The 26504-nt window shown below is 55.4% G+C and overlaps 1 protein-coding gene across 4 annotated transcripts; it reads right to left on the minus strand.

Moving 5' to 3' along the window:
* Positions 1–783: 783 nt before the first annotated feature.
* Celsr2 (cadherin EGF LAG seven-pass G-type receptor 2) lies at positions 784–25386 on the minus strand. 4 transcript variants are annotated; one of them, XM_076933140.1, is made up of 34 exons: positions 21544–25386; positions 16287–16934; positions 14111–14333; positions 13610–13725; positions 13337–13425; positions 12923–13080; positions 12431–12594; positions 12151–12276; positions 11642–11808; positions 11106–11393; positions 10847–11021; positions 10496–10637; positions 10221–10341; positions 9626–9809; positions 9388–9489; positions 8672–8766; positions 8280–8489; positions 7567–7750; positions 7316–7444; positions 7044–7224; positions 6767–6934; positions 6541–6667; positions 6238–6438; positions 5759–5933; positions 5425–5537; positions 5213–5292; positions 5001–5127; positions 4790–4912; positions 4105–4232; positions 3807–3895; positions 3521–3703; positions 3207–3377; positions 2876–3110; positions 784–2139 (listed from the first exon to the last, which is right to left on the minus strand). In XM_076933140.1, the coding sequence occupies exons 1-34, from the start codon at positions 24851–24853 to the stop codon at positions 2133–2135; spliced, it is 8739 nt and encodes a 2912-aa protein (XP_076789255.1). In that variant the 5' UTR covers positions 24854–25386; the 3' UTR covers positions 784–2132. The 4 variants fall into 4 exon arrangements, with proteins under 4 accessions (XP_076789255.1, XP_034355734.1, XP_034355733.1 ...); XM_034499843.2 differs by having other exon boundaries at positions 784–2389; XM_034499842.2 differs by having other exon boundaries at positions 784–2531.
* Between the last annotated feature and the right edge of the window lie 1118 nt (positions 25387–26504).

Consider the following 26504-nt stretch of genomic DNA (forward strand, 5'->3'; position numbering starts at 1 on the left):
ATGCACTGTGAAAAGTTGTAAGCACTTTGCATGTGTTAGGTTATTTAATCCTCCTAAAAGCTCAATTAGGCAGATGCTGTTACCACTGTCCTCATTATGGAGACAGAGGAACGACGGCTCAGACAAGTCAGGCTGCTTCAGGTGCTTGCAGGGTTTGTTCATAGTATCAACCCTATTTTGTTGAATGGATCTTTCAAAAACAAAAATGTAGGACTAGTAATGTCACCAAACACATACTTATCCCCAGAATGAATATATGGTTCATTCCCCCCGATAAAACAAACAGACACACAGACAGCCCCTAATAGCCAGGTGGTGATAGCACACACCTTTTATCCCAGCACTTGGGAGGCAGAGGCAGATAGATCTCTGAGCTCGAGGCCAGCCTGGTCTATAGAATGAGTTCCAGAACAGCCAGGGAAACCCTGACTCAAAAAACAAAACAAAATACAAAAAAAAAAAAAAAGCCTCAGAAACTCCCACTCCTTCGTATCTACTGAATTCTGTCCTAGAAAACTTGTTTGTCTGGGACTCAGGCTGAGACCCTGCCTGATTTGTGTAACCTCTCCAGCTTGACAATTCTCATATTCTAGGGGGAAAAAAATACCCACCTACCCACCCATCTTTACCTTCAAACAGCCAGACTCAGGGCCTGCTGATATGGCTTTAGTCTCTCTCTCTCTCTCTCTTCCAGGTCTTCAAGGTTCTACCTACTCTGTTTCCCAAAATCCAGGCCTCTACCCAGGTCGCTCGCTATACAGAAGCCAGCGATGACACAGTTCCTGCACAGAACTAGTTTATTCAGTAGTATGGGGGAAAAGAACAAAACAAAAACAAAACTCTACCATATTTACAGCAACAATCAAACTGTACAATCTGGTGGTTAGCATCAAGTTAGCATCCAGCATCTTTGTATTTTTTTTAAGTCAAGTCATCAGTAGTTTTTTTTTTTTTTTTTTTTTTAAATCCAGTTAAATTTTTAACCCTTTACAGGAATTGCTGAGGGAAAGAGGGCAGAGCAGAGAGCAGGTGAGAGTCCGTGGCAGAAAAGCCAGAGGCCAGCCTTGTAAGTGAGGAACAGGAACGCCCTTCCTGCCGAGAGTCTTTATTCTACCCCCTGCTCTAGAAGGGAAGTCAGTGACAAGTCTGGAATACATGCTTGGAGGAAAGGACGACGCAAATGAACAGTGGTTGGTAAAAACCTAGGGAGCAAACGGAGTGAGGAAGGGTGGTAGGCCCCAAATCCAGGGCTGCCAGATGCTCACCAGCCTGCGATGGCCACATGAGACCCCCTGGGACCAGACAGAAACCCATCCCAACACACACACACACAAAAACAACAAATAAATTAAAAATATATTAACTCTCTCTTCACAGGGAGCTGGGGTCAAGGAACGGGGACCTGGTTCTTTGAAGAAGAGAGCCAATTCCAGGAAGGGGTTAAAAATAGAACATGTCTCAGAGGCCACAGCAGGTCAGACAAAACAGCATTTGTCTGATTTGGCGGGGAGGGGGTGAGTGGACACCAGAACCCAGACTTGAAACCTGTGCTCGAGGCCCGTCGGGGCCACCAAGCCAGCTCTGTGCTTACTCTTCCTCCTGGTGCCGCCCACACAGCAAAGAAGCAACTCAACGGTGACTGGCCCTCCCTACAAGGTTGGGCAGGAGAAATGAAGCACTTTGGGGTCAGCAAACTGAGCAGACACCTGGGCTGTAGCTCATGGCCAGAGTCCAGGAAAAGGAGAGGGGCTGGGGTAGTCAGTCCCCATCTTGGGGACACAGGCTTTGCCTTAAAAAAACGGTTCATGCAGCATTTGGGGGGTCCAGGGGCCATGAGTCCTTCTGCCCCTGGCCGGACAGGGCTTACCAGTTCCTGGGAGAGGTGGAACTGGCCAGTGGGAAGTGCCATTTTTTTTTTTTTTTGGTCCTGACCCCTCACCATCTGAGGCCTGTCCGTCTGTCCAGTGCAGCCTGCTGGTGCAGCCTTGCAGGGGCTCCTGCCCCTGGTGCATGTGGCTTTGTCCTTTCCTTTTGGTGATGGCAAATGAGGGGCAGGCCCCCTAAGAGTCCCTCTCCTCCCAGAGGCACAGCAGATGAAACTGAAGAGAGGCTGGGACGCATCCTGGGAGGTCCTATCCTCTTTGGGAAGGGAAAGGGAAGTCCATTTCCAGCGTATATAAAAAAAATTAATCCCTGAAGTCATGAAGAGTGGAGATCCTTTTTTAAATTCTTTTTTCCTCTTTTTTTTTTTTTTCTGAAAAACTTTGTCTTGGAGATGTTGGCCCCCGAGGGTCCAAAGTGCAGTGAGGGAGAGGTGGGGGAGGGACTTGGCACTAGATGGCCTTATAGGTGCATGGCCCAGGCTCCTCAGATGGACGGCTCGTCGCTGCTGCTTCGGCAGGCAGGCGGGCGCGGGCGGTAGGGAGCGGGGCAGGATAAAGCAGAAGACAGGATTGGGGCATGAGCGCAGCAGGGGAGGGGACGAAGGAACACCGGCCCAGGGTTAATGCAGGAAGTTAAAGAAGAGAAATCTGGAGAGGCAGGAGAGGAGAATGGCAGAGAAGGCAGACAGAGGGTTAGCTGGAGCAACAGAGGGGACAGTGAGCAGCTTCCACCAGAGACAGAAATAGAAAAGCAGCCCCAGCTCCCACCCTCTTGCACTACTGGGGATGGGCAACTGCACATAAAGCCCAGGGGGTCTGGTATACCCCCAACAAAGCACCATGTTGTCTGGGCACACAGGGAGCTGGTCTCTGCTTAGCCCAACTGTCTTTCAACTGGCAAGCAGAGTAGCCTGGTGAAGCTCAGAGGCATCTCTGGGCCGGTGAGGATCTCTGCAGGTAACACCCCGTCCCTCCCACCCAACCCGACTCACTCAGAGCCAGATGAGTCCTCATCCACCGTGCCTGCCTTGATGCTCATGGCGATGGGCATGACCCCATTCAGCTGTTCCTGGAGAGACTGGCGCGGTGGTGGGCGGGGAGGACGTCCGTTCCGACTGCCCTCACTGGCAGAGGAGCCCCGAGAAGACCCTGTGCCCTGCTCCAGGGGAAGCCTTAGCAGGCTGCTCTTCTCACTGATGGTGGGCAGACACTTCTTCTTGAGGATGCCTGGGTACAAGGTGTGGGTGCCATGAGATGGGGCATCCTAACAGCTCCAGCAAGAGGATGGGAGAGTGAAGCAGATGGAAGAGCCTCATCACTTACCTTTGTGAGGTTGGGTAGAAGGGCCCGGAAGGGATCCCAGAGACCCTTCCCGAGTTAGGGCATCTCCATTCTCCCGTGGTCGCTCTTCAAGGGGCCCACTACCACTATTCTCCTTTGTTGTGGTCCCAAAGTCTCCTGGCCAAGGGACCTTCCCAGACCCTGGACCCCCATCTGTCAAAGAAAGGAAGCCTATGAGTGAGTCCCAGAGAGAGTAGACAGTTAGGATAGCCACCACCCAGTTCTATTTTCCAAGAAGCCCTGGCCTCTTAGGCTTCCGTTGCCCCCCAATGGCTGCAGCCCTGGTGCTGGCCCACCCTTGGGGGTACTGTGAAGGGGCAGTCTCTCAGCTCCAGGACCCAGCAGGCTGTCCCAGCCCTGCTCGCCAGGGAAGGCGGCCTCCTCCTCCTCTTCCTCGCTGTCTGATGAGTGGGTAGAAGCATAGGAACCACTGTGGTCATCTTCCAGGGACAGGTCACTGTCAGAGTCCGTGTCAGGATCTGGGAGGTCAGGGAGGGATCACAACTGTCCCACCTGCCCCAGCCCACCCTCAGCAAAAGCCAGGTCCCTGCCCTGCTAGGCATCCAGGGCCTCTGTCCTCACCGTGTTGCTGGGCTTGACCTTCAAGGAATAGGCCACTTGGGTCTCCTAGGCCAGGGGGAACTTGGCCAGGGTTTAGTGTGGACTCCTCCCTAAGAAGACAAGACCATGCTGTAGAGGTCAGTCTGGTCTCTCTGGTAGGATTCCCAGGCCCTACCCCATGTCCCTTACTGCTTCTAATCTAAACTGTGACCTGTGTTGGCCACAGTCTGAGACATTCAGCTCCTAGCAGCTGGCTGCTCTTGGTTCTAGCATGCACAGTCTTTCCCTCTTTCCCAGCTCTCCTGTTTCCCAGGCTCACCTCAGCAAGAAGGGGATGTAGCTGGGCTGACTCTTGCCTGAGCGGCTGGCACTGTGCAATGAACCCGCCGAATCTCCATAAGGCTGGTATAGCCTCCCGTCTGCGTAAGGGCTGGGGCAGTTATAGGACTGGGCCAGAGACAGACATATCAGTAAGTGGACAAACGGGAGGGAGTGGCCCCCGGCTAGAAAGTAAAGGGCTCCAGGAAATTACCCGGAGCCCTGCCTCCCACATGCCCAGGGACTGGAAGGCCCTTCCGTGTTGCCTTCACTGTGGGGCCTAGCACTGGGCACAGCTATAGCACAACTGTGTAGCACTGAACATTCCTAATGCCCAGGACTTGTATAAGGGCTCACTCTTTAAAAAAAAAAAAAAAAAAAAAAAGGCTCTTGGAACTGTCTCCTGAGAATATTCTAGGAGACAGGAAATTTATCAAAATTCATGAGGAATTCTCAGGCACAGGGTGTCCCACCTGACAACCGATCTCTGCCTGCATCTCCCCCAGTCAAAAACTCTTTTACCCAGTAATAGCATTTCCTCCCAAGGGAACACATGCCACTTCACCCCCTCCTCCTAACACGACCGTGTGCGGAGATGGGGAAGAGTATGCCCAGGTTAAAAAGTACAAAGAGCAAACAGGTTCCTCGGGCCTGCTTCCCCTTCCATCAGACCTAGGCTCCCTCACCGAGGTCAGGGTAGACTTAGTGGTCAAGGCAGGGTCAGGACTGGGCTTCCGGCTGCAGGCAAACTTGAGTGCTTTCCGGACCTCCTTGCTCAGCACCACATAGGAGAGGAAGATGAAGGGGCCCTGGCAGGCAGAGATAGCCATGGTTGACACACTAGGCACCCCACCCCCAGGCGTGCTCTCTTCCACTCAGGAGGGCAGGGCCAGGTACCTGGACACAATTGCAGGCGGCAAAGAGGTAGTGGAAGAGGAGAGTGTCGCTGTTGACAGAGAGCAGTGCCAGCAGCCACGTGGCACTCAGCAGCAGGAGGACAGTGAAGGAGGAGCGCAGGCCTGAGCTGGAGGGCAGGGCATATGTGACTCCTGCCATGACACCCTCTATACCAACACCCGCCCTGTGCCCAGCCACCTGCCAGTACTCACACAGGGCCTTTCTTCTCGAAGCCCTGCCTTTGGGCAGCACAGGAGGCTCGGGCCGATAGGATATACAGGAAGACGCTCATCTAGGCAGTGGAGAGGGACATGAAAGGACCAGAGAGCAGAGACAGTTCCTGCCTTGCCCAGGGGCCCCAGAAGCCGCAGCTCTTCCTAAAGGAGATCTGTAGGACCCTCTCATCCTGCTTTCTAGTACTTACCGAAACAGCAAAGGCCACTGGTCCAGCAAAACTCCAGATGAGCGTATCATAGATGGAGAGCCAGCAGAAGTCAGGGTTCCCATAACCTTCAGGATCCAAGCCTACAGCTAGACCTGGAGCATAGAGACAGCAAGCGAGGAGGTAATTATGCTGCCATCAAAGTTAACAGACCCGGTGTGGAACAGATAGAAGGACCATCTGTTCACTCCCCTCTCCAAAGAGAAGCCCAGCCCCTGATACCTGATTCCAGGTTGTCCACATATAGGGAGAAGGAATTCTTAGGACCTGAGCTATGGGTTTGGGGTACATGCGTGAAGGTGGAGAACCAGGATACCTGTGATGAAAGCAGGAACGCCCCAGCCCAGCATGTAGTAGAAACGCATGGGGCTGGCATTGACGTCTCGCACCTCTGTGAGCGCCCGGTACAGGTGTAAGGCCTCCAGCAGAGCCCAGGAGAAGGTGCAGAGGTACAGGAAGTGCAGCAGGATGGCAATAACTGTGCAAGCAAACTGAGGGCCAGAACATGGATCAGGAGCCAAGGCAGCCATACAAGGAGTGCACCCGGGGGAGGCAGTGGGGAAGCCTGGTGGTGTGCACTGCCTCGGAGGAAGCCCAGACTATAGGCAAGAATATCTGGGTCGCTGGGACATCATGAGAGAACTAGAGAAGAGCCAACTGTGGGCCAGGTGCTGGAATGGGCCCTTTATCCATTCATTGCTATGGGAGGAGGGGTGGGAGAGGTCACAGAGGGGACACCAGGAGCCTTGGTGGGGCTGGAAGTTGGGAGGGTCTCTAGGAGAGGAAGAATCTTACAGGGAGGTCAGCCTGGTTGATCCCCAGGAGGAAGACCAGCTGGGCCAGGCCCAGGGCAGCTGTGAGGTTGCGTCGGATGCCATGCTGGTTGGATCGAAGGGCACGAAGAAGGGTGAGGAAGAGGAAGGTGATCGTCAGGGCAGCTAAGGTGACTCCAAGGGCCACGTATGTCAGGGTCTTCAGTGGCAAGATCTCACCATTCTGAGAGATGAGTGGTAGGGAATCACAAAGAGCAGGGCCTGAGCACCCAGCCCCTCGACTTGGTTCCTACCCACCGCTCTGGGCTACCCCTGTGAGTCCAACCTCTCGTCGGGACACATCCATAAGCACAGCAAAGCTTGTCATATGATTGCATTGGCAGCTGACGTGGCTCTCGTTACGGAAGACAACTTCACAGCCTCGGGCGGACCAGCCACCAGTGCCACTGACTCTGCAAGAGGAAGACGGAGTCAGGGAGGAAGAGGGGTGGGCAGCCAGGAACCTGGACTCTTGGTCCAAAGTCATAGGAATAATAGTGGTACAGGCTCACAGGATCGAATGGTTCCAGAAGACACAGATGGGCTTGGTTCGCTCCTCCGTCTCCAGCAGCCGGAACTGCACAGTGACTGGCTTGTCCAGAGCACGTGGCAGGAGCTCCTCATCGTCGTGGACACTGATGCTTACCACAGGTGTGTTGATGACTGGGCGCTTGGGGACTCTGATGACAGAAAGTCACCAAATCAGCCACATGACACCTTCATCACTGGGAGATGTTTCCACGTTCCCTTGCTAACCCCAACCTCCCAGGCTTTGTCCTGGCCGCTTACCTCAGGCTACGCTTATCAGGGTCATAGTTGTGGGGCAGCAGTCCAGCCAGGGTGTGGTAGATGATGACACTGGCCACTGCCTCTCCCTGACTCAGTTCTGGGTGCCTCCGCTGCCGCCGCGCCAGCTCCTCAGTCTCCTGGGCTTCGCCGGGTCCTGCAGATCTCACCATGGGGGGCATCTCTGGAAGTACATGCTGCCACATTCAGCTGGTCCTGCCCACTGCATGGGTGTCCCACACTAGGCTGTTACCACATCCGTGTTCTCCACTGACCTCTGAAGACAGACTCTGGCAAAATGACTGTGGTCTCAAGATCTGGAGGACGCTCCCCACGTAACGCCTCGTACCGGGGCAGCTTGGTCCCAGCAAAGCTCCCTTTATCCAGGCGCACTACAGAGATAACTAGAAAGGAATATGGTCACAAGTCACTTATCAAGTGAGGCAGGTAGGCCCTAAGCATGGCTGCTCTTTGAAACAGGGGAAGGACTCTCTCCACACACCCCCACAGCCCAGCACCACCTCACCAATGTTGGGTGTCACGATGGTGAAGGGGCTTAGGTAGGTGTGCCTCATATTCTGGGCGAGGGCGCTGGCGTAAGCCTCATAGTGCTGGAGCAGCCAGGCGGTGCCACCCTCTGTCTGCTGGATCAGTTCCCAGTGCCTCTTGTTGGCTGCATCCAGGAGGGCGCTGCCCACTCTCAGCAGATTCTGGAGATGGGCATGGTCATAGTGGCGTAGGCTTGTGGTCAGCCTCATACCAAGTTCCAGGCTGTGCCTGGTCTGGACCCACCCACTATGTCCCTCCCTCAGCAGTCCCCACAGTCTCCCCTGGGAAGCCTTGTGTGTCATACTGTCCATTTCCAGCATGGGTGCCCCGCCTCTAACCCTTCCTCCACATCTTCAATCAGAGTCACCCAGTGTGTCCTTGCATGCCTCGTTCTTTTGAGTGCCTCTTTGGTTCCCTGAAAAGACTGAGCTCTTGGTATACTAGGTAGGGCTGTGCTTCGGGTCAGCTTACACCTCAACACAAGCAGCCTTTGCTAGTTACAAGGATCCTGCTACTGGTAGGAGGAGGTACTTTTAATCTACTGTGTTGTGCCATGGCTTACAGGCTGTCATGGAAGCCTCATGCCAGGAGTGAGCCTCCTTCCAGTAGGGGAGTATCCTCCTCTCTCCCCCAAGATTTCCACAAACAGGATCTCTCACTGGGCCCCACCAAGCCCACTTCAAGCCCCACCTCAGTGAAGTGTACATCCTGTGTGGCAGATAGTCCAAAGCCCCGCTGGGCACTCTCATGAGCCAGGAGTCGTGTGGCCAGCTGGTAAGCCACCTTGACATCACTGCCAAAGTAACCAGAGGTGTGCTGGGTGGCATTGCGCAGGAGCAGGGCTAGCCTCTGGGAGCGTCCTGAGTCCAGGCCTGATTCGTTCCGCTGTAGCCGCTCAGCCTGGATGGAGGACCAGAATTGCAGAGGGTCAGACAGGATGGAGGTAACTAGGCTGTGGAGTAAAAGGGCCTCAAGAGGTAGGTGGGGAAGAAGCGGCCTCTCAGGAAAACAGGAGCCAGGATTCAGGAACTCCATTTCCAAAGATAAGGGTGTGAAAAAGAAAAGACAAGGGGTCAACTTACAAAGCCCTTTAGCTCTGAGAAAGTGACTGATGTGCAGTTGAAGAGGTTTGGGGGGAGCCAACCCCTGTGCTCATCGCAGTGGCGCACAGCAGTCCCTGGAGGGAAGAAGCCGAGAAGGCGGAGCTTAGGGAGACAGCGGAAGTCCGGAGTACCTCATGAGCCAGACGGGGACAAGCAGCCCATAAGAAAGTAAGAAGGCGGGTGTGCAGAACTCCAGAGCCAAAACATCTCAACAAAGTCAGTACAATGGTCAAAGGAACAGAGGTATGTAACCTCTGCCACCACGCCCCCAAGATACCACTATGCCTGTCCGTCCAGCTACTGCCTTGCATTCCACTACTCCTTAGCCAGGAATGCTGTGCATCACTAACCCGGATCTCCTTGGGATAGTACCCAGCATGCCATACTCCTCAGGGCTGCCTCCCTGTAATGTGGGGTAACTCCAGTACTAGGGAGTTAGCGGAAGACAGGTGCCCTGTGCAATCTGCCTTTGAGTTTAGCTCCCAACCCCATTCCCAGAACATGCAGGGTTTTCAACAGTTCTGTTTGGGTTGGATACAGGCACATTTGGTCAGACTTATTATTACAGGTTGAGGGGTAAGTGAGTGAGTCTTTGGGAGCTAGAAGCCAGAAAGTGGGGCCCTGGGAGCTGTCTTTATTCCTCTGACAGTAAAGGTCAGGTGTCCAATATCATACTGTAGTCCTCTAAGACCTACCAAAGGAGCCTTTGGGGCAGGGGGCAGCAGCAGGTAGCCCGAACCGTGTGCGGGGCCACCAGATCCCAGCCTCTATGGCCCGTGGGCAGCTGTCATAATTCACTATGGAGAAGAGCACATGGTTACCTATAAGCAGTTCTGTCCAGGCCCCGCAACCTTCCTTCCACGTCCCCGACCCATGGCCAGCCTCATTTCTAACCTCTGGAACGTAGCTCTTGGCATACGGTGAGGAACCTACCTTCACAGCCATTGGTGGTGACCTCAGCAAAAGGGTTGTCACAGCGATCACACTGACGCCCAATGACTCCAGGCTTGCACGGACACTGGCCATCCTCAGGGTCACAGACTCGGGACAAAGAACCAGTGGGATAACAGTCACACAAGAGACAAGTGGGGCTGCCTGAGGGTCGGTAGTGATTCTCCTAGGAGAGAAGAAGGGGGTCATTGGATCAAGATGTCTTCTCCTGGATGCTAGTGGAGTTTCAAGCTCCGGCCTCCCTGGAGAGAGCCTCCTCTACCTTTGTGGGAATAGGATTCAACATTCTCAACAGCAGGTAGTGACTTGGCGTTGAACTCATCAGTGAGAAACCAAACATTCAGACTAGGCTGCAGACAGTTCATATAGCTAGTCAGGGCTCACTGACTCAATACTAGTCCTGGATCCCCCTACAGCCGGATATAAGGGCAGACAACCACGTGCCATGCCTGATATGGTAAAGGCACAGGGCCCTCGGCTCTCTGGAGGAAGGCCCACCTCTCCTCCTCTGCTTTCCCTGTAGGGTCAGAAGTTACAGGCCAGGGTGCCACAGTCGGGGCTCATCTGAGACTCTCACCTTGCAGTGGCACTCCCCGCTTGTCTTGTTGCAGTCTGGGTCAAAGCCTTTGCTGGCATCACAGTTGCATGGACCACATGTGGGGTGTCCCCACCAGCCACGGGGGCAAGGTTGGTCAATCCTGCAGAAAGGCATCCAAACAGGCATGAGCCCCCTCTGCCAGTACATCTCCTCCCACTTGGTTCAACAACACGTGGTCCTTTCAGCTTCAGCTGCAGCTTGGCCAGACTCTCAGGGCTCTGAGTGACACCAGAGATAAGCCCTGACCCACCTACCTGGTCTCACAGTATGGCCCAAGGTAATTTGGTAAACACTCGCAGATGTAGCCATGGGGTGCATTGGGTTTTCGGGTACACACAGACTGGTGCTCGCATGGGTTCAGGTCGCACACATTTGTACAGTTGTCACCATAGTAACCTGGACAAGAAGGATCAGAAAGGTTCAGGGCCCATCCTCTACTGGCATTCTCTTCCATCTAACTCCGCTTATCTACTTCCACTCTGAGCACTGCACCAGATGGCTATCCCCCTGTAGGAGATGACGGCTCAGAGAAGATGTGACAGGCCACATATTACACAGAGTGTGACCCGTGCCACCGGCCCCATTTCCCAGCATCCTCAGCATACCTGGATCACAGCTACAAGAGTAGCTGTCCCAGTCGTTGCTGCAGTAGCTGTTGACGGGACATGGATTCGAGTCACAAGGATCTGGCCAGCTACAGCCTGTCTCCACATTGATGCTCTCCCCACGACTGGGATCCAGACTGCTGATACCCTCAGGTGTCTCGCTTACCCTCACACCCTGGAGGGATAAGAGCAGCATTAGCCCTCAGTGGAACAGGGCTCCAGGCAGGAATGGGATGGGAGGTCAGGGGAGGAGACTCACTTGCAAACAGCCCCGGAAGCCACGGGCCACACCGCTGGCTGGCCCAGGAACTCCCCCGACTGTAATATTGCTCAGGTGCAGCCCATGCAGCCGAGGGCCCAGATTGCCCTCTGCCTTCTGTTGCCCGTAGTCAAAGGACAGGATGGCATGGCCAGGGCCCCCGCTAGCTCCCAGTGCCAGCTGCGCATGATGCCAGTCACCATCATTGGCTCGGCCTGCCTCCAGACGTAGAGATGATGCCTGGAGCCCTGTGCCCTCCACACTTAGCACTAAGTGGCCTGCCCGAAGCTGTACAAAAGAGGAAAAAAAAAATCAGCAGACCACCTCAAGGGGCTCTTCCAATCCGCCTGGTGAGGGCAGAGGAGACTGCTTATTTCCCTTATGCCCAATAGGTGGCAGTACTGACACGCCAAATGGGCCCAGCCAACTCTTTGCTTCTGCCAAACCCTGCCCAGCCACCTGGGTCCAACCCCCTGAAGGCTCCTACAATGCTAGCCAAGCCAAGGCTTGCCACACTCCCACGTGCCCTGCATCACCTGCAGGGTGATGGTGCTGCGCCCCCTGGTGACGGCCTGCAGCAGGACGCCATCTGCCTGGCGTGTGCGGAACATGAGGCTGAGGTGCCAGGGCTGAGAGATGGGCAGAGAAAGGCCATGCCAGGCCACAAGGCTGCTGCCCAGGAAACGCTGGGGATTGGCCATTTCTGGGAAGGCAGACGAAAAGTGACTCAAGGGCAGAGCAGTGGAGTTGGAAGCGTGGCAGTTCCATGAGAGCCAGACCCTCGCCTCCCCTCACATCCAATCCTCTCACTGCCCCGCCCTCCAGAGCATTTACCTGTTCCGGGCCCGCCCTACATTGTGCCCAGGGCCTGCCTCTGACTAGGCCCTTTGTCTCCTGCCTAGCTTCTCCTTACTCTGCCCAGACACGCTCTTCCACCCACAGCCTAGCTCACAGAGCCCTGCCAAAAGCCTGCCCCAAGCCCTGCCCATGATCCCAGACAACTGACAGCACCCAGGCCCCAACCTGTGGCAGCTGCCACTCCTACCCTGGGCACAGCTCTTGCCCCCGAAGCCTAGTGGACACTCGCAGCTGAATGCATCCCACTGGTTCACGCAGGTACCACCGTTATGGCAAGTGTTGCTATCACACACATTCTTCTTGGTGGGGCAGCCTAGAACGGAGAGAAAGGGACTCAAGGACCCCAAGGCTCTGGAAACCAACAGCAGTGACTGGAAGACCACACAGGCTGGTATCCCCATGTCATGCACAGCCGATCCTCTTGGCACTTGGCTCCCAGCCTTGCCCCTACCCCCGGGTCCTCGTACCAGGCACAGTGCCATTGTTGGCAATGAAGTCGGCCATGTCTACGTGGCGGCTATCCACTTGGAGGTTCTTCATGCAGCCCACAAAGTGCCGCATTCGGACAGGGAAGCTCTCAGGCAGATCTGGCACCCCACCCAGCAACAAGGGCCCTGTCAGGTCCAGAGACCTAGGGGACGAAAGTGTAAAGACAGAGGGTTTTAAGTTTATGGTCTTCTCTTACCCCATACCCTGCTACTAGGCCCAAGAAAGGGAGCACTTGGGCCAAGGCCAAGAGACCCTTTCAAAACAATGCCCAGGAAGTAGGGGCACCCCAATATAGACAGACGTGCTCTCAGCTCATACCCCTTCCCCTCATAGCCCACCAAGACCTGACTCTAATTCCCCAACAGGACCAGTGTAGGGAAGGGGTGTATCTGACTGCTTCCCACTCTGGAGCCCCAGCCCCTTGACCCATGTTACCCTCCCCCTAGCTCCTGGCCCCCCTCTCTGCTTACTTCTTGCTGCCTCCTTGGGTGCCCTGGGCAGCACAGGAGTAGTTGCCCAACGTAGCTCCAAAGCGCAGAGCCACCCCTGTGTCACAGCCATCCACAGACACCACAGCTACCTTCTGCTCAGATGGACCTTGGGGAAGCCCTGTCTGACCCAACAGTGGCTGTGGACAGAGAAGGGAGGCAGTAGACAACCCGGCAGAGACACCAGCACAGCGCTGCCCCTGTCCATACACATACTCCTACAACCAAGGACCAGCCAGAGGGATGGAGGTGCCCTGCAAAACACACCCCCTCCCTCTTCCCATGCACAGAGCTATGAGCAGCCTTACCCACCACTCACAATACCATCCAGGTCTAGAAAAGCACATACACCAAGAACAGGACCCTCTAACTCCCCTGTCCCTCACCCAGACCCACCTTATTGTAGTACTTCAGCTGTACTGTGTGCCACTGGCCATCACTGACCCCTCCAGGCACAAATGGAGACACAGTGGTGGTTGATTCCCCTAGAGAAAGGACCAGGTAAGCTGGGTCACAGAAAGAGAGTTGGGGGTGGCAGAGAAGTAGGCAGGTCTAGGGATGGAGGCCAGGTTCAGGTTTGACTGGGAGGGGAGGCACATGGCTTGAGGTCAGAGGTTCTGAGACATAAGATCTTAGGAGATGGATAAGGACGCGAGGCACTGGGCTCACCCGCAGAGAAGGTGAGCTGCACCTGCTCCTGGATCACCTCGAGAGCCACAAAGTCATGCTTCTCATTGAAACGCCCATTGTACAGCAGGAGCCCGTCACGCTCCTTGGTAGCAAACCTGTATGGGGGGGGGTTGGTCATGGTGCAAGGGATGAGGCACCCACCTGCGTGCCAGTACCCCAGACGTGCCAGTACCCCAGACGTGCCAGTACCCCAGACATCTAAGCAACAGCAAAACTGGCACTTTGACTAAGGCTATGGAGTCAGAATGCAGATAACAAGCCCACAAGAATCCTGGCATTCTGGCTCCCCATCCTCAAGGGTGGGGTTAAGAGTGCCAGCCAGATCCCGATGGTGAAGGCAACCTGCTGGCAAAGCAGACAAGTGCTCTGTCAACAACTGAGTGCTCCCAGTATGTTCACTGACTTGCTACCCCATCTACTAGGCCAGGAGGTACCCCACACTCTCACGAGTGCCCTGCAACCCAAAGCTTCATCACTCACGAGAGGGCCAGGGTGAAGTGGAAGCGCTGGCGCAGGCCACGGAAGGTGACAAAGGAGCGGGCTGGGAAGCTGCGTGTGGTCACCTGGCAGAAGGGTTTCTCAAAGTCCCCGGAGGGGCAGTCACATTTAAAGCCTCCCACCAACAGGTTGACACAGGTACCCCCATTCTTGCAGACGCCGGGAGTACAACGGCCTGAGCGGGCGCTCACTTCGCAGTGCTCACCTGGGGAGAAAAGACAGGCAGGGTGAGGCCTGAAGAGAAGGCAATTGAAGAGCCCCCTATTACAGTTTGAATATGAAATGTTCCTCCCTCCCCCGGCTCATATAATAAAGGCTTGGTCCTGGCTGAGGGAGCTATTTTAGGAGGTATTGGAAACATCAGGCGGAGTAAAGCTGGAGGAAGCAAGGTCACTGGGAGTGTGCCATAAAGGGCTATATCTTGTCCCCAGACCCTTCTCATCTGGGTGAGCAGCGGTGAGCGAAGGACCAGCCAGCAGAACTGAAACTGCAGAGACCGAGAGACAAAATTAACCTTTCTTGTTTTAAACTGTCTCTCTTGGGTAATCCAGTGGTGAGAAGTCTAATGCGTCCCTGGTAACATCTCCTGTGACCTCTCCTCATCCTCAGGACTCTCCCATGTGTTCTCACTTCATCTCGGTGACTTTCTCCTCTGAAATCTACGCCACACCAGCTCCTCTTACTGGCCACCACACTATTCTCTCTGCAGCTGGTCCCCAGGCCCTAGCTCCTGCAGAGGCAAACGCCAAGCCAGGACGGACCTAGAGGACAGCATAGGGCTGTGCCAGCCCCCACTCCCCGTTCTTCCCCCTTCCACTTCTGCTTTTGTGTCCGTCAGGATCAGAGATCAGTTTTCTTCCCTAGAGATGTGACAGGGTTTCCATGTCTATTTGAGTTATGGGTTGGGGGTCGATGGTGTGAAGTAAGCTGGGGCTCCCCCCTCAAGAACAGAACAGCAGGGTCTGAACTGAGGACCCCCCGCACATAAACAAGGCTGAGAGAGCATGGCCTGAGCCTGAGGACAGGCGAGGAATCGGGACTGAAAATTCAGATTATCAGATGGGAAAATCCACTCCTTTCCCTCCCGACTCTGATTCTAGAGATAGGTTCTCAGTTCCCTGTGCCTAGTGACTGGCTCTTGTTTCCATGGAAACTGTTGTTCGCCTACTCTGAGCCCCCTTCCCCATCCTCCTGGACAAAGACTCCCTTCCCCTCTCTCAAACGCACCCTCCCCTCTCCCCCCACCCCCAGCAGCAGCACAGAAGAGTCAAGTCTGGCAAGTTCTGAGCAGGAGGATGCAGCAGGAGGCACCGAGCCTGCCTACGCTACTGGCAGAGCCAGTGCGGCTGGCGCTGGAGGACATGAAGCCTGGGAGTCTGGGAAGGAAAAGGAGCCAGTCAGCTGAGGAGCAGCAGAGCCTATAGGGTGGGGCAGGGTGTGAAGAGACCTGTAGCCACAGACCAATGGGGAGGCAGAAATGGTGCCATGCTGCTCAGAGCTACACAGGTCCAGTGTCCTGGAACTCCCACGACTCCACACCCCTGCTTTTCAGTGCCTTCCTCCAGTTCCTGGGTGGGGAAAATCTGCCTACAAGTTAATGAAGGGATTCACTCAGCATTATGAAGGCCTGGTCCTGGGCCAGCAACACCTCTAACTGGATCAAGTCACCTCATCTCAGGACTTCCTCAAACAAAAGCCAACATTCACCACACAAGCCAGCTTTCTCTTCCTGTCAAATTATTGACATGAATCCTCACAAGCAACTTTTGACCTACATAAATTGGTTATCTCCATCTTAAATACTGTGGGAAGAGTCGCTTAGTAGTTCGCTCATTTTCACACAGCTATTAGTGGTAGAGCTGAAACACAAACCCAGGTGACGGACTGACCTCAATTACACAATTTTAGTGGGTCTGCGTGCAGGCAGCATGTGCCAGTGTGGGTGTGGGTGTGTGGGCACGCACAGGGAACATAGCTCCTCATTCCGACTTACTAAGCAGGCAGCTGTCAAAAAGCAAGTAGGATCTAAGAACGGCTGAAGGACCTATCGTTTATACTCTTGGAAGGAACGAGGCAGCCCCATTATTAGCCTGATTTGTGCTTGGCCCAGAGCGTCAGCCCTGCAGGGCCGTCCCCATTGTCCCTGCCCTAGGCTCACCCGTGTAGCCGTCGCGACAGAGGCAGGTATAGCCGCCCTCTCGGCTGCGGCAGCGCCCATGGGGTCCACAAGGTCTTGAATAACAGAGGTCCACCTCCGTCTCGCAGTAGTCGCCTGTGAAGCCTGGTGGGCAGCGACAGCGCAGACCCCCGACAGGGTGGATGGGCCGGAAGAGCACCGAAGAGGAGGCGATGAAGGGCGCGGAGGAGTCGAAGCGCAGCACAGACACACAGCGCATGTAATTCTCGCAGGGCTCCCGCAGGCAAATGTTGTCATCGAAGGGGAGCACGCGCTGTGCTGAGATGGCGGTGAGCAGGCTGCGGTTGAGGTACAGGCGCTCCTGCAGATCCTCTGAAGGTAGAAAGGGTGGCCCACCTCCGGGTCCTGGAGGCTGGCCCACTGACAGGCTCACGTTGAGGATATGGCCGCCTGGGGCATCAGTATCCCTTTGCACATTGAAGACCACCACGTGATCTGGGGGTGTGGCCAACGTGGCTGCCACAGCCTGAATGAAGAGTCCCAGCAGTGGTGACAGAAAGCGTTCTGGAGACATGTCTTCCAAGCGCAGGGTGATGCTGTGTGTGAGCATCTCGTCTGTGATGATGGTGACACGTAGTGAGCACTGGGCTGTCACACTGTGGACACCATCTGAAGAGAGGCAACATAAATCAACATCCGCCTTGGGGTAGGCAGAAGCATATGTGCCAAGTCACAAGACCCTGGCTTAGAGCAAAGGAGGGAGTAGGCTTGTGTGATAGTCAGAGGAGGAGTCAAGAAAAAGGAGCAAGGAAGAGGGAGTATCAGGAAGAGGGAGTACCATCAAGAAGTACTGAGATGAGGGAGCACCATTAGGAGTGGGGAGCACCAAAGGAAAGGAATGATGAGGGCCAGGAGAGAGCACCAGGAGGAGGGAGCACTACGAAGGACTAATGAGAAGAAGGAGCACCAGGAGGAGGTAGCAGTAGGAAGGAGTAATCATAAGAGTGAGCACCAGGAAGAGAGAGCACCAAGAGGAGGGAGGACCAGGAGGAGGGAAGACCAGGAGGAGGGAGCATAGAAGGGATCATCAGGAGGAGGGAGCACCAGGGGGAGGAAGCATCAGAAATAGAAGGTGCAAGTAGGCTAAAATCCAGCCCATATCCTGCAAGGTACCCAAGAAAACCTTTTTCTAGATAGCATAAATGTGGCCAGTGAGATGTATCACTTGTGGACAAGTCTCTCCTTGAGAGGGTTACCCCATATGTGCTTAAAGAAATGAGATTTTTCAAAACTGTTCTTTGTATGTTTTCCCAATACTCTTGGCATGATGCATGAACTGCCTTTCACCCTATTCAGTATACACCCTGTCCCCTGAGACCAGTCCTTGGGTTTCTTTGCTCCAAAATTGTGCTTTGTCATTGTTTAATTTCTAGAGGGCCCAGAGTACCATGAGAGACTGCCACCCCTTACCCTGTACATCTCAGTCCCACCGTAACCTTGCCTCTCGCCATGCTGTAGCAGGTTGGGTGTGGAAGATCAATCTGGTCAGAGGTACCAGTATTCAACTCCATAACTGCTCCCATGCAAGCCTGCTAGCCCCACGGCAACACCTCCTACACAGAGCCTTCTGCCCACCCGACTCTAGGTAGCCTGGGGGGTCCCCACCCCAAGAAATCCAGCTGAGTCACCTCAGCCAGTGGCAGCATCACACACTGCTTCAAGCTGGAGAAAGGGTAGGCGGGGGTGGGAATCGGGCACAAACAGAAGAGGTTGGACAGCTTTCACCCTGGGCCTCACTGGGCTGGTCTCTCTTCTGGCACTAGGGCCTCTTAGGTATTCATCGCTCGCTTGGCTCACCAAGTTGTACCTAAAGGTCTGCCTGCCATACCCCCAGGCAGCACACTCACTTATAGACAGCTATGTGCTAACGCATCCGATGGTGTCTCACTCCACCCACACACCCTCTGTTCAGAAGAGCCATGCACACCTGAACGTGCATATCCATGGCAACAGACTTTGTTTAGATTAAAAATGAAAACTGGGAGGCAGAGAAAGGGAAATGGCTTGGAAGGGTTATACGGGGCACTCCTAGTTAATACAATACACATAGTGAGTGTCCAGTAAAAAATTAAGATGCTGATGAGAATCCCTTGTACATAAAAAGTATCTTAAAAACATGGCAGCAAACTGGGTGGTGGTGATGTTTGCTTTTAATACCAGTGCTCAGGAGGCAGAGGCAGGAGGATCTCCGAGTTCAAGGGCAGCCTGGTCTACAGAGCAAGTTCCAGGACAGCTAGAGCTACACAGAAAAACCCTGTCTTGAAAACCCAAAAGGAAAAAAAAGGAAAACACACGCACACACACACACACACACACAATCAGATACAAAATACGACATTCAAGTGGGATTGGATGGGAGCCAGTGTTGCTGGGGCAGAAAAGGGATATGGGGCCTTATTCTGTACATGTCATACTTCGAGTGGCTGCTACCTTGGGCATACTGAAGGCAGACACCCATGTCAGCAGTGCCCTTAGCCCACTGCCTACCTGCCCTTCAGCCTCACTACTGTGATCCGCTTGCCTGCTGCTGTGACTGCCGTGACTGCTGCTCTTTGCCCCAGGGTACCAAGCCATCAGGCCACAGTCCTCCAAGCCCTCTAGCCTGCCCATAGATCACCATGGGGATCAGACTCCTTTGCCTCCTTTTAGAAGCCTGCACTCGGGCTCAGGAGCTGATGTCACAGCCCAGTGTTTTCTGGAAGGGATGTTCCCTCCAGACTGAAAGCAACATGGGACTCTACATGCAGTGCTCCTGGACCAATGAGCAAGAGAATCTTTGCCATCCCCTGGTCCTGGGAAGCAACACTCCTCCATATTTTCGTCCACCAACCCAGGCCTGTCTGTGCCCCTCGCCCAGCATGTCTCTGTTGCTTCCCATCTGGCCCACCATCTGTGGCCACATGCCCCTCTGCTATTGTCCCCAACCCAGCAACCAACCCATTACTCTTTCTCCTTCCTTTGTCCCTCCTCCCTGCCTTGACCTGGGTCACTCCTCAGGTGCAAAGGCAGGTTGGGAATAGGAGTGGCTGGTACATTGCCTGACTTGTTTTAGACAGAAGAGAGAGCTGGGGTAGGCTCTGACCCAGGAAATGCCACCTGGGTCTAAGCCTCAGCCAGCTGCACCCAAGAAGATGCCAGAGTCACCCTCCCAGCCTTCCCTCTTCTGGCAGAGGCTCTGCTGTCTGGGAGGTGAGCAGGCCTTGGGCAGGTTCTCCTGTGTGTCAGAAGAAGGTAGCAGCCGGGGCCATTTGGGCTACAGGAGCCATCAAGCCCGGGCTGGGGCAGCTGCAGCCAGAGGGAAGAAGGGAAGGCAGGATCTAAACACAGAGACCAACAGGGGAAGACAAAGACCCAGGAAAAGAGCCAGCAGTGGAGGAAATGTAGGAGAAGGAAAAAGACACAGAAGCTGGGGAGAAGGTGACAGACAGGCAGTGCAGGAGGGTCCCCACGGGCAGGGTGGGAGGGAAGGAGGAGACAAAGAACTAGAGAAGGAAGACAAAGGGACAGTGGGAGTCAGTCCCCCTCACCCAGCCTCCTGAACTTTGGGGTTGTCTTGGTGACTGACTCTAAGGGTCAGGGCTGATGGGGGAGGGGGACAAGGGCAGAAAGGCAGCCACAGTGGCCCTAGCTACTGCCCAGGCCCTTCTCTCTAGCCTAGAGGGTTGTGACTGGGGCTGTGTGCCCCGGGAGTAAACAGAGCTGTCCTCCACACGGCCCCTAGGTATCTAGCCAGATTCACCACTGAAGGCTGTGGATGGAGGGCAGGAAGGAAAGGCCTTTCTTCTGCCTCTAGTGCCAGGCTCAGATGAGGGTACTCCTGGCTTCCTTCTCCTGAAGGGGAACTGAAGCTTCAGGTGGTTTACAGCCTGACCCATGGCCTTTGAGAGCTCTTTTACCCTGGTCTTTGCAGCCACCTGAGGGGTGGGACCAGGAAGTGTCTGTTCAGTAAGAAGTATGACAGGAAGGGGGCTAAGGCCATCTTCCCTCCCCTGATGCTCAAAGGCTGCCTGGAGTGGGCTGCCTGGCCTCACCCCTGGAAAAATCCTTAACTCCTTAAAATCCTTCCTCCTCACTCCTAGCCCCAACTCCCAGAAAGTACTTGGCTACTGAGTCTGTCTCACTCCCACCTTGCTTCTCATCCCCAGAGCTGACAGAAAGGATAGAATACTATCACCCAGTCCTGCTTTCCTTCCCCAAGTCCTGCTGTCTGGGGAGTCGCAGGCTGAGCACTTGACCAAACAGCAGGAATGCCCAGGCTGGGTTCTGGCCAGGCTCCCATGCCCCTAGAAATCTGTTCTCTCCCCACCAAGTCAGGGCCCTGGAGTCTCTGGCCTCAAAGCTCAGTAGTCCCAGTGCACTCTAGTCACCGTGTCTGCTTTCCTGAGACCAGGCCATCATAGTCAGCAGGGGAGGCCTAGCTCCCCAAGAACAAGCCATGTGGACTCTAGGGCCCAAAAGGTCCATCTGCCCTGGCTTTGTTGCTGCCCTTCCCCCAAGCCAGACCCCAACCAAGAACTCAGGACAGTGATGTCTGTTTGGACGGAGACAATGAGCTCTGGCTTTACTTCCTGCCTGGAGCTCTGAAGGGGGAGCCAAGGCAGGCTCTTTCTGCCTGGAGGGAAAGGAATGCTCTAGACAAAGTCCAAGTCAGTCTCTTCTGCAGCTCTACTGAGAGCCAGAGAGAAAGAGAAGAAGGCGGCAGGGTCCTGACCCCCTTGGTGGAATCCTCTGTCCCTAAAGCCCTCTGACCCACCAAAGGCTGTGTGAGATCACAGGACCATCCTAATGAGGGAGGGTGACAGGGTGCCGAGAAGCCAACTTGCCTTCGCCCCTCCTAGCCAAGGTCTTCCCTCCCCCTCCCCCAGCTCTTGGGCCTTCCAGACTTCCACGAGCCCTTTTTTTTCCCCCACAATTCTTGGCAGCCATAGTCAGGGCAGTCTCACAACACTTCCCCCACCGCGTCACAGTCTGGTAGGCAGGGGGCAGCCAACCAAAGCAGCCCAGCCCAGCCTGGGGCAGCAGGCGGGGCCTGTGCCAGCTGCCAGGATTCCTGGGGTTTCTTCTTAGGCCAGGTTCCCGATCTCTCAGCCTCTGAGCTATCCACAGAGTAGAGAGTTGGGTCACCAGCTCCTCTTGGATGGCACTCCACCTCCAGTGGCTGCCAAGACCTCCCTAAAGGACTATTCCCCACCCCAACATCATTGGGTATCTTCCTTACCTGACACCAGCACGCTCATGATGGCTTCCAGGGGCCGGTTGTTGTCCAGTGCCCGGCTCAGTCTCAGCTCACCGGTGGAGGCGTTGAGTAGGACCAGGCTGAGTTCATTCCCTCGCTCAAAGCTGTATGTCAGGCTGTCTGAGATATCAGGGTCATGGGCAGGCACACGGCCTATAGCACCCCCGGGGAAGCTGCTTGAGCGGTTGGTGACATAGTTGTTGAAAAGAATCTCAAAGTTGCCCAGCACTGGAGGGTTATCATTGCGGTCAAGGAGGCGGACATGGACAGTAGCCCTGCTCACCAAGGGAGCAGACGTAGCCTGGATAACCAGGATGTATTCAGGCCGGTCCTCATAGTCCAAATCTACCAGGGCAGTTAGCTCGCCTGAGAAGATGTCCAGCTGAAAGACCTCAGGGATATTGCCCTCCACAATCTGGTACATGATCTGTGCGTTGGTCCCTTCATCTGGGTCAGTGGCTGTGACCCGGGCCACGGCCAGCCCGATGGGGCTGTTCTCTTCCACAAATACATCGAACTCATCCTGTTCAAAGACAGGGGGGTTGTCGTTCACATCCAGGACAGTAACTGTCACTTCCATGGGTGTTCGGGCTGGTGGCATCCCCTTGTCCACCGCATATGCCCGCAAGACGTACTGGGCCACGTTCTCACGGTCCAGCCTCCGCAGTGTGCGCACAATCCCTGATGTTGACTCTACAATAAAGTCACCATCTCCATCATCTCCTCCTTGGAAGGTGTAGAAAACCCTGCCGTTCAGACCAGAGTCACGGTCGGTGGCTGAGATCTGCAGGACGCTGGTGAAGGGTGGCACATCCTCATAGACACTCCCCTGGTAGGAGTCTCTGAGGAACTGGGGAGCGTTGTCATTAACATCATTCACCAGAATCTCCAGGTAGGTGGTGTCAGACTTCTGGGGAATGCCATTGTCCCGAGCGGTGATGGCCAGGGTATAAGACACCTGGTCCTCATAGTCCAGCTCAGCCTGGGTGGTGACGGCCCCAGTGTCTGCATCGATTCGGAACTGGGGGATGCTGTCCTCCATAAAGTAGGTGATTCGAGCATTCTCCCCTGTGTCCTCATCTGTAGCACTGATCAGTACCACTGTGGTGCCTGCTGGCCGGTCTTCATTAACATTTACTGTATAGTGGGAGCTCTGAAAGACGGGACGATGGGTGTTGGCATCAGTGACATTCACCACGATCTGAGCTGTGTCCTGCCTTGTGCCATCTGAAGCAGTCACTGCCAGCACATACTGCCGCTCGAGTTTGTAGTCCAGTGGTAAGGCAAGGGAAACCAGTCCACCACCACTTTGGCTGGTGATAGAGAAGCGGTTTCGGGTGTTGCCGCTGGTGATCTGGTAGGTAATGACGCTGTGAGCATCTCGATCCACGGCTGACACTGTCACCACACTGGTGCCCACAGCGGCATCCTCGTTGAGCCGCACTGTGTACTCTGGTTGCGTAAAGGTTGGGTTGTTGTCGTTGACGTCCAGGATGGTTACACTGACACTGGCTGAGGCAGTGAGTGCTGGGGTGCCATGGTCCCGGGCTTCCACACCAAAGCTGTAGAAATCAACCTCTTCTCGGTCCAGCTCTGCAGCCACAGAGATCCAGCCTGTGCCGTTGTTAATGGTGAAGGGAAAGTCATGCCCAACTCCAGCCAGGCTGTATTCGAGGCGGGCATTATCACCAGCATCAGCATCAATTGCCTGGACGTGCAGAACTAAGTAGCCTAAAGGGACACTCTCTAGGACAGTGGCCTGGAAGGGGGTGCTGACAAAGATGGGGGCATTATCATTGATGTCTAGGACTTGCACTGTTACTAGGCCAGAGACGTTGGAAAGTGGAGGACGGCCACCATCCTGAGCCCGTATCCGTAGTGTATACTCTTTGGTTGTCTCATAGTCAAGTGGGCTTACCACATCCAGAGCTCCAGTCTGAGCATCCAGATAGAACTGTCCCCGAGCATTGCCACTCATGATGCTATAGTGCACCAGGGCATTGCTGCCCTTGTCTCTATCCGAGGCCGTGACTCGGAGAACTGGGGCTCCTGGGGTCACATCCTCCCGCACCTGAACCACATAACGCTTCTCGCTAAACTGGGGGGCGTTGTCATTATCATCTTCCACGGACAGGAAAACAACGGCTGTGGAACTCCGTGGGCCTGGATCCCGACCCTGGTCACTCGCCTCCACTGTCAACTTGTAGGACTCCACTTCTTCCCGGTCTACAGGACCACGGGTTCGGATCACCCCCGAGCGAGGATCGATCTCAAAGACTTCTGAGGGGCTGCCTCCAGCCCCCTCCAGCAGGCGGTACAGAATGTTGGCATTGGGAGGGGCATCGCCATCGGTGGCCCTGACTGTAAGCACCTCATAGCCAACCTCCAGGTTCTCCCGGAGGCTCTCCTTGTATTCTTGCTGCTCAAAAACAGGGTCGTGATCATTGGTGTCAGTCACTAAGATGGTAAGTGTGGCCAAGGCACTCCGTCGGGGCATACCATGATCCTGTGCAGTGACCCTGAAGACATGGGTGCTCTTGGTCTCCCGATCCAGCTCCTCCGCTGTGGTGACAGCACCGGTGATTGGGTCCAAGGAGAAGAAATGATTGGAGCGGCTATCAAAGAGGGCATCCATGGTGTACTCAAGTCGACCCGCCTCACCCTCATCTGGATCAATGGCTCTTAGGGATGCAACCGAGGTACCAGCCGGCTGGTTCTCAGGCACTGTGGCCTGGTAGCTGGGCGGCTGGAACTGGGGTGCTGTATTCACATTCCTTTTCCGTCGTCCACCCAGAGATTCCTCTGGTGATCCTTCCCCAGCCCTGAGCCCTGGGGCCTGTGCCAGCTTGCAAGACTGGCATCTGAGCCGTGGGGCCTTTAAGCAAGGGTGCTCTTGAGGCAGGGTCAGCGTGCCTTGTGGAGAAAGGTGTCCTCCAATACCCAGGAGACGACAGCTCCAGGGACAGCCTTCAGAGGATGGCGGGAGAGGGATATGAGCCCCTGATTCTGGACACCAAACCCTCAGGCCATCGTGGTGGGGCACCAGGTGGCCGGTCAGCTCAATGCCCGAATCTCTGCAGCGGCTGGTGTAGAGCCAGAGGTTCGAAGCAGAAGCTGGGCAGAGCCAGCCCACGGGGGCGCAGGCCCCAGAGGAGCCGCGTCCCCCAGACCCCAGAGAACGACAGGGCCCCACTTGATCTCCCAGTAGTGGCGACGGCGGCAGCAGCAGCAACAGCAGTAGCAGCGGCAGCAGCGGCGTTGGGAGGGGGGCGCTGGCAGCCCGGCTCCGCATCTCTCCCCGCTCCCGGCCAGCCGGGTCAACAACCGCGGCGGCTCTTCCTCCGGCTCCTGCGGGCCCCGCCGCGCCTCATGCCCGGGCCGGGGCGCCGGTCCCCGGGGGCCACCTGTACGTCCCACTGGGCCTGCACCCAGATGGCTCGGCGGGGCCGCGCTCTCAGCCCACGATGCGCCGGGCTCCCACCACTCTCGAAGCCGGGCCCGCTCCCGAGTCACCGCGACCACTGCGGGTTCACACTGCGCTTCCACCTGCGCTCTAGGCGCTCTCTACCTGCGCCCGCGGGCCGCGAGGACCTCTGGCTCTGCCGGGTCCCCGGGTCCCGAGCCCCAGAATGTCCCCTCCGCCCGCGTGAGATCGCCCACCTGCGTCTGCGGTGCCGCACGATCCAGCCCGGGCCCGGCTGCCAACGATCGCCCTGCGCCACCCGCTCGCGCCCTGCGTCCCCGCCGCGGCAGCTGCCGGTCGCCGCGGTCCCGGGCCCAGACCCGCGTTCCCTCGCCTCCCGGGCGGGCGGGCGAGCTCTGCAGAGCGGCGGCGGTGGCGGCGGTGGCTCATTACCATAAACCTGCTCGCGCCGCCGCGGTCTTAAAGCGGCGACGCCCAACGCGCTGAAGGAGGTGGGCCCCACCCAGCGCCCTCTTCTGCGTGGATGCTCTAAGTAGGATTCCCGCTTCTGGTAGAATTTTTCTTCTCAGCACATCAAACTTGCTCCTTGCCAGTTCTGGATCCCTACTACAGCTTAAAGAGGAATGAACAATCAGAAGCCATACAGGGAATTGATATTCATGTAGAGTATGGCTAGTGCTCTTTCAAAACAGCCTGATTGTCTGCATTAGGGGAAAGGGGTGGGGTGGGGGCGTGGATATAGACACACACAGGCAACTTTCCAGTCATACCATCCCTGAGAGCCCTCATTGTTGCCTCATCCTACAGGTCCCGGGTCAAAGTAAAGAAGACTTTGATCGACAGTACAAAGTCCTCCCAATACCAGAAGTTGTGCTCTCACTTGGATATCTCAGATAAAAGGACCCCTAAGCTCATTCTGGATACATCTCGGGTACCACATGTCAGTTCAGGGGAAATGAACTAGAGTATCCAGAGCAGCAAGTACACTAACACTACTAGATTCCTAGGCCAGGGTGAGGTGGTTCCAGAGGACCCAAGCTTCCTGGGCCTCAGGACTTGTGTTTCCACTAACTTATAGTCAGGCCTGCAGTCTGGAGAAGTGACCTTTTTCTTTATCCCTCCCCCCTCCTCCCTCCCAGATCAATGTCCAACCGCTGTCCTTCTCCTACCCACGGCTTTGTAACTAGCAAATGACCCTGTCCATTGCACAGGACTACTGAGCCCTTCGTGGAGTGGCACCTCAGAACCTTCTGGAAAGGGTATGAAAAACTGGTGAACCCATGAGAAGGGTTCACACAAGAAGCTGGAAAGAACCAGGAAGTGAGGCTGGGCAAACCAGAGGGCTTCTTCCTCTCATACCCTGAGCGATGTCAGATTGTATGAGAGAGGAGACAACTCTCACATGAACTACAGGCAACTTCTGAGTGGGAGAATAGTCTTTCCCAGGGCAGAGCATACTGATTTGTTATCCTGCACCAATGGTCAGTTTCTGAAACATACATACAAATAACACTACACA

The sequence above is a fragment of the Arvicanthis niloticus genome, chromosome 4 (genome assembly GCF_011762505.2).
Source record: "Arvicanthis niloticus isolate mArvNil1 chromosome 4, mArvNil1.pat.X, whole genome shotgun sequence".
Lineage (NCBI taxonomy): Eukaryota > Metazoa > Chordata > Mammalia > Rodentia > Muridae > Arvicanthis > Arvicanthis niloticus.